The sequence below is a fragment of the Hypanus sabinus genome, chromosome 14 (assembly GCF_030144855.1).
Source record: "Hypanus sabinus isolate sHypSab1 chromosome 14, sHypSab1.hap1, whole genome shotgun sequence".
Lineage (NCBI taxonomy): Eukaryota > Metazoa > Chordata > Chondrichthyes > Myliobatiformes > Dasyatidae > Hypanus > Hypanus sabinus.
Window position 1 is genome coordinate 26,972,608 of NC_082719.1, and position 6,889 is coordinate 26,979,496.

Consider the following 6,889-nt stretch of genomic DNA (forward strand, 5'->3'; position numbering starts at 1 on the left):
CAGAATAGATCCATTATTGATGTGTCCCTTGAACAGGAGTCACAGTTTCAGAATAAAAGGCTGGCCATTCAGGACTGAGATGAGCTCTTCACCCAAGGGATAACAAATCTTGGAAGTACTTTACCAAGGGAGCTGAGGAGAGTCTGTAACTCAGCATATTCAACACAGTGATGGATGGACCCTTAGGTTTTAAGGAAAGCAAGGGTTAGGAACGGTGGAGTTGAAATTAGAAATTTGACATGATTTTATTGAATGGCTGAGCAGGAATGACAGGCTTAATGGCTTACTTCAACTTCTGTGCACTATGTAATATAGAATTAATGATTCATAGACCACCCTCGACCTAGGGGAGAGGTTGGTTCAAAGATTAGAAATCACTTTATCCAACATCAGTGATTATTGCTGTTTGTTCATTTTTTAAAATCTGGTACTTAAATCTTATCAAAGTTTAATGGGTGTGTCAGAACAAAGTTCCTGGCAACATCTGTGACTTCTAGAAGAATGCATTTTTTTACAAACATTTTATCTGTTCACTGAGTAAATTGCATGACATGTTGTATCGTTTCTCAAGCATGGGCTTGAAAGTGAATGGGATCTGCTAGGTATTATGCTTTGTGGTGCTTTCTCCAATTTCACAATCTGCCCATGTTAGTGGAAACATTTTTTGATGAGGTTTGAAAAGCATTCAGGGGAAATACCACAGAAGGGGAGCTGAGGCCAGCATGGTTCCTATTGAACGGCAGGACAGGCTTGGTGGCTGATTCCGGTTCTGAGAACTTTTGTGCTCAGGTGAAAGTTTGTTTACATCAACGTTAATGTGTAGAATCCGGCATCAGAAGAGAGGCGATTAGATGGCAGGGCCAATATCGGAACAAGATCAGGATGAGAGTGAAGTAGGGAGCCTGTAATGAGAATGGTTCCGCTAAATATTATTGAATTGGCTGGCAGATGAGGAGTGTGTGAGCGCACAGTGGTGGCAGTAGAGCAGCTAGGTATGGGATGTATGGAGCTGTGGCATGGTGAAGATATAAGAGTGGCAGAGTGGAGATTGGCAGGGCAGAAGGGTAAGAGTTTACCTTTGTTTTAGTGTGGAGCTGGAAGGGCCTTCCAGAAATGCACAAGCAGGTCTGAATTATTCTCAGAAGTGCATTCGTGAGGAATGATTTGGCAGCAAGTTGTTAGGCTATCTCGGGATCACCCACCTCTTTATTTGATCTGCCTTGAAGCTGGCCGTAAACAATGAATATCAGCTCCTTGCACATGCAGGAATCATTCTTGCCATGGTGATACACATTACCCAGTGCCTGCATCTTCTGAAAGCATTCTCTCTTCTTAACAGAGTTGATGCACCATCAATAACTCACTCTGAGACGTAAAGGCGAGATATCGGCTTTTATTGACTGGAAGAAGGAACAAGCAGTGGTTGACCACCATACTACATCCTGGAGACTGAGAGCCCGGGCTCAGGCCTCAATCGCCTTTATCCAGGGGTCTGTGGGAGGAGCCACAGGAGCAGTCAGCAGGGGGCATGTCCAGACAGGTACATAGTTCACCACATTCACCCCCCCAACTTTGTTTTAAAAGAGAGTCCCCATGGGGCGAAGTTTCTTACAAGTATATTTACAGGTTAAGTCTATATCAGGTGGTCGAATCTGTCGCTGCGATCTACATAGCACCGGCTGTGATTGCACAGGTGCCGGTGGTGATTGCACCGGAGACGGTGGTTGTGCTGGTTCCGGCCTAACTGGAGGCGTCAGTGATCCCTCATGCGTGTGCGAGGCGCCCGGTATAGGAGTGTCGTGAGGAGTCTGTGTAGGGTTTGGTGTGTGCAGTGTCACCTCGGTACAGGGTTCATAGTTACTGTGGAGTGTTCGGGGTGGTGGTCTGCTGCTCCTGCGGGCGCCAGGTTGTGGATGGAGACCATGTCCTCCTGCCCATCAGGTAAGACAACCCGCTCGACCAGCGGGGAGTATTTATTGCTCCTCACATGTTTCCAGAGCAGCACTGGCCCTGGGGATGTCAGCCAAGCCGGTAGGGTGGTCCCAGTGGCAGACTTCCTGGGAAAAGAAAAGGGGCGCTCATGAGGGGTGGCATTGGTGGACGTACATAACAGGGAGCGGATAGAGTGGAAGCCTCGGGGAGAACCTCCTGCCATCGAAAGACTGGCAACCCTTTTGACTTAAGGGGTAAAAGTGTGGCCTTCCACACTGTGGCATTCTCCCTCTCCACCTGTCCATTTCCCCGGGGATTATAACTCGTGGTCCGACTAGTAGCAATGCCCCTAGCTAACAGGTACTGGCGCAGCTCATCACTCATAAAGGAGGACCCTCTATCACTGTGGATATAGCAGGGATATCCGAACAGAGTGAAGAGCTGGCGCAGGGCTTTTATGACGGACGTGGCAGTGGTGTTGGGGCAGGGGATGGCAAAGGGGAACCACGAGTACTCGTCGATAATATTGAGAAAGTAGACATTGCGATCGGTGGAGGGAAGGGGGGCCTTAAAGTTAACACTCAGTCGCTTAAAGGGCACAGTGGCCTTGATAAGTTGCGCCTTTTCAGGAAGATAGAAGTGTAGTTTGCACTCAGCGCAGACTTGGCAGTCCCTGGTCATCGTCCTGATATCCTCAAGGGAGTACGGCAGGTTCCGGGCTTTCAGGAAATGGTAAAATCGGGTGACCCCCGGGTGGCAAAGATCTGCATGGAGGGCGTACAGCCGGTCGAGCTGTGCGCTGGCACACGTTCCCCAGGATAGGGCATCAGGGGGCTCATTGAGCCTTCCAGGCCGGTACAGGATATCATAGTTGTAGGTGGAGAGTTCTATTCTCCACCACAAAATTTTATCATTTTTGATTTTGCCCCGCTATTGGTTGCTGAACATGAACGCAACTGAGCGCTGGTCAGTCAGCAAGGTGAACCTTTTGCCGGTGAGATAGTGCCTCCAGTGCTTAATAGCTTCCACTATGGCCTGGGCTTCTTTCTCCACCGCGGAGTGCTGAATTTCAGGGTCTTGAAGGGTACAAGAGAAGAATGCTACCGGCCTTCCTGCCTGATTGAGGGTATCAGCCAGCACGAAGTTGGAGGTATCACTCTCTACTTGGAAGGGAATGGTCTCGTCCACCACATGCATCGTTGCTTTGGCAATGTCCCCTTTAATGCGGCTGAAGGCCGCGCAGGCCTCGGCAGAGAGGGGAAAAGTGGTAGACTTGACCGGGGGAGGGCCTTGTCTGCATAATGAGGGACCCATTGGGCGTAATAGGAAAAGAAGCCCAGGCACCATCTGAGGGCTCTGAGGGTGGTGGGAAGAGGGAGTTCTAACAGGGGGCGCATACAGTCGGGATCAGGGCCAATGACCCCGTCTTCCACGACATACCCAAGGATAGCGAGTTGGGTGGTTCCGAACACACACTTGTCCCTGTTATAAGTAAGGTTCAGGGCTTTGGCCACTTGGAATAATCGTTGGAGGTTGGCATTGTGATCCGGACAGTCGTGACCACAGATGGTGATGTTATCCAGATAGGGAAATGTGGCATTCATTTGGCAATGTTCCACCATCCGGTCCATTTCCCTCTGGAAGACCGAGACACCATTTGTGACACCAAATGGGACGCGCAGGAAGTGATAGAGCCTGCCGCCCGCCTCGAAGGCGGTGTAGGGGTGGTCCTCTGTGCGGATGGGGAGCTGGTGATAAGCGGATTTCAGATCTATTGTTGAGTGCACCTTGTACTGAGCTATCTGGTTGACCATATCCATGATGTGGGGTAGGGGGTACGCGTCAAGCTGTGTGAACCTATTGATGGTTTGACTATAGTCCATGACCATCCTATTTTTCTGCCCGGCCCAAACAACAACCACCTGGGCCCTCCAAGGACTTGTGCTTGGCTCAGTGATCCCCTCCCTGAGCAGCCGCTGCACCTCTGACTGAATGAAGGCCCTGTCCCCCACACTGTACCTCCTGCTTTTAGTTGCCACAGGTTTACAGTCGGGGGTCAGGTTGGCGAACAGCGATGGGGGAGGGATCTTGAGAGTGGAGAGCCTGCAAGTGGTGTCAGTAGCGCAGCTGTCGGCATGGTGCTGGGTGGGACGTGTGGTTCAGTGTGTGTGTGTGGTCAGTAGCGGGGTATATGACGAAGTCCCACCAAACTAAGGATTCCTGACAGTGAGTGGTGGAAGGGGCCCGTCATATGCCATAGTCACACTTTCGAGATGGCTCTGGAAGTCCAGCCCCAATAGCACAGGCGCGCACAGTTGAGGCATGACCAGTAGCGCAAAGTCCCGATATTCTGTGCCCTGCACCACCAATGTCGCTACACAACCCACCCGGATGTCTGTGGAATACGACCCAGAAGCCAAGGTAACCCTCTGGCTTACCGGCCGTGTCACGAGTCCGCAGCATTGCACTGTGTCCCGGTCAATAAAACTCTCAGTGCTGCACGTGCCAAACAGGCAGCTAGTCCTGTGCCCCTCCACCAGGATGTCCATCATTGACCTTGCAAGCTGGTGTCGGGCACTTTGGTCGAGGGTTACAGTGGCCAGAGTTGAACCGCCGTCTTGGTGTCTGGTAAGCACCGGTGGGTCGGGGGCGGGGCATGTTGATGCCGACAAAGATGGCCGTCCACATCCAGGCATGCAAGATGGCGGCCCCCACGTCTCACACGCAGTGCTGCCCGACCCTGCTAGTGGTTTAGACTTACAGACCTTGGCAAAATGGCCCTTCTTCCCGCAGCTGGAGCAGGTCGCTTCTCGGGCCGGGCAGCGTTTTTGGGGGTGCTTTTCGGGTCCGCAGAAGTAACACTGCGCGGGCTTGTGACTGGCAGCAGCTGTGGTTGGGTTTGGGGAGTTCGTGGAATTGCGACTGGCAGCGGCATTGGCAAATTCGCTCATGGGAACCGGCGGCAGCGGGGTCTGATGTGTCCAAGGAACCGGCGGGGTATCACGCGGCTGGACAGCATCAGCATTGTGCAGAGCAGCCTCCAGTGTGTCAGCCATCTCGATCGCCGAGCATAAGGTAAGATCGGCATTTTCCAGCAGCCGCTGGCGTACGTAAACTGACCTGATTCCTGTAACAAAGGCCGTCTCATACTAGCAGCTCCGCATGCTGTTCCGCCGTAAGCATTTTGCAAGTCACAAGTTCGGACGAGTGTCTGTAGGGCTCGGAGAAACTCGGCGCTTGACTCTCCAGGCCGCTGTCGTCGCCTAGCTAAGCGATGTCTTGCATAGGCGGTGTTCACTGGCCGCAGGTACTGTCTTTTGAGGGCGTCCAGTGCCTCTTCGTAGGTCAACAGGTCTCTGATAAGTGAGTAAACTTTCAGGGTGACCTGCGAAAGGAGAATTCGGTGCATAACAGCGGGTTCAGTTGCACTAACCTCCTCCAAGTATAATTGGAAGCATGCAAGCCAGAGTTCAAAGGCAAGAGCTGCTTCAGGGTCTTGGGGGTCCAAATTCAATCTTTCCGGACATAAAATGCTTTCCATGTTTTTGAAACTTCCAGTCAATAAAATTGATGCACCATCAATAACTCACTCTGAGACGTGAAGTCGAGATATCGGCTTTTATTGACTGGAAGAAGGAACAAGCAGTAGTTGACCACCATACTACATCCTGGAGAATGAGGGCCGGGCTCAGGCCTCAGATCGCCTTTATACCGGGGTCTGTGGGAGGAGCCACAGGAGTAGTCAGCAGGGGGCGTGTCCAGACAGGTATAGGTAGTTCACCACAAGAGTACTGCAGAGATCGGGGTTCACTGCCTATGCTTTTGGGGGAGGATGGTGACTCCTTCTGTACCCCGTCTTTCAATGGCTCCTTCATATTATTAATCTATTATGCATCTACCTACATCAAGCTGAAAAGCTGCATGTGCATATCTCCTTGAGAGAGTCCTGAGCAATGTTCCTTCTAATTTGTAATGACCAGTGTGTGCAAACATCTTGTGCTGCACAACTTTTTGCCCAGTGACAACAACATGTGCGCACTGAATTTTACATATAGTGGCATTCATTTTAACAGCTAGCAAAACACTGCCAGTAAGAACTTTGCTTTCCTCTCGGTTTGATCTTTTATGCTCTTGTTCATCTGCACTCTCACAGAACATACATAGCAGGCCTGTAAGGATTTTCTTGCTGGAGTTTTTGCACACTGTCCATATGTGATTTGCTTGCTAAATGACACTTTACAAAGTCAAGTTTCTGAATCTCATTCCACTTCTTCTCACTTGCAAATTCTCCAGTACTTTTGCATCACATCAATACACATAGGTAACACCAGTTTCTGTACTGTATTTAAATATTTCTCATAGCTGCACATTCCTAACCTCATGAGCGTTCGATGCAGTCGTTTCTACTGTTTCATTAAGCCATTCCGCTTTAAGTCAGCCAGCAGTTCTTCTGTGCCTCGTGCCCTTTGCTGCTATGGAATTTAACATAGTCAATCAATAACTTCTTCAATAAAATCAGTATAAATAAGCCAGTTCTAAAATCTGCAGTGAAGTCGTTGCAAACTCCACATTGTCAACATTGCCTGCATCAGAAACCAGAAAAGACAATGTGATTGCATATGATCGTGAAATGTGCTTAATGTGTCAATGAGATAGAGGGTGACAACCTTTTGTGCACAGTTTCAATTCCTTTGTGTGCTAGAATCAAAAGATACACACACACACACACACACACACACACACACACACACACACACACACACACACACACATACACACACACACGCACACACACACACACACACACGCACACACACACACCACACACACACACACACGCACACACACACTCACACACACACACACGCACACACACGCACACACACATACACACACACACACGCACACACACACACGCACACACACACACACACACCACACACACACACACACACGC

The 6,889-nt window shown here is 50.2% G+C and overlaps 1 protein-coding gene across 2 annotated transcripts; it reads right to left on the reverse strand.

Moving 5' to 3' along the window:
* Positions 1-1,384: 1,384 nt before the first annotated feature.
* LOC132404384 (uncharacterized) lies at positions 1,385-5,826 on the reverse strand. 2 transcript variants are annotated; one of them, XM_059988523.1, is made up of 2 exons: positions 5,053-5,826; positions 1,385-2,057 (listed from the first exon to the last, which is right to left on the reverse strand). In XM_059988523.1, exons 1-2 carry the CDS (start codon positions 5,471-5,473, stop codon positions 2,020-2,022), a joined length of 459 nt encoding a protein of 152 aa, XP_059844506.1. In that variant the 5' UTR covers positions 5,474-5,826; the 3' UTR covers positions 1,385-2,019. The 2 variants fall into 2 exon arrangements, with proteins under 2 accessions (XP_059844506.1, XP_059844505.1); XM_059988522.1 differs by having other exon boundaries at positions 4,139-5,826.
* Between the last annotated feature and the right edge of the window lie 1,063 nt (positions 5,827-6,889).

Excerpts from the sequence above, each read along its gene's own strand:
- LOC132404384 (XM_059988522.1), bottom strand. The coding sequence starts at position 4,988 with ATGGCTGACACACTGGAGGCTGCTCTGCACAATGCTGATGCTGTCCAG.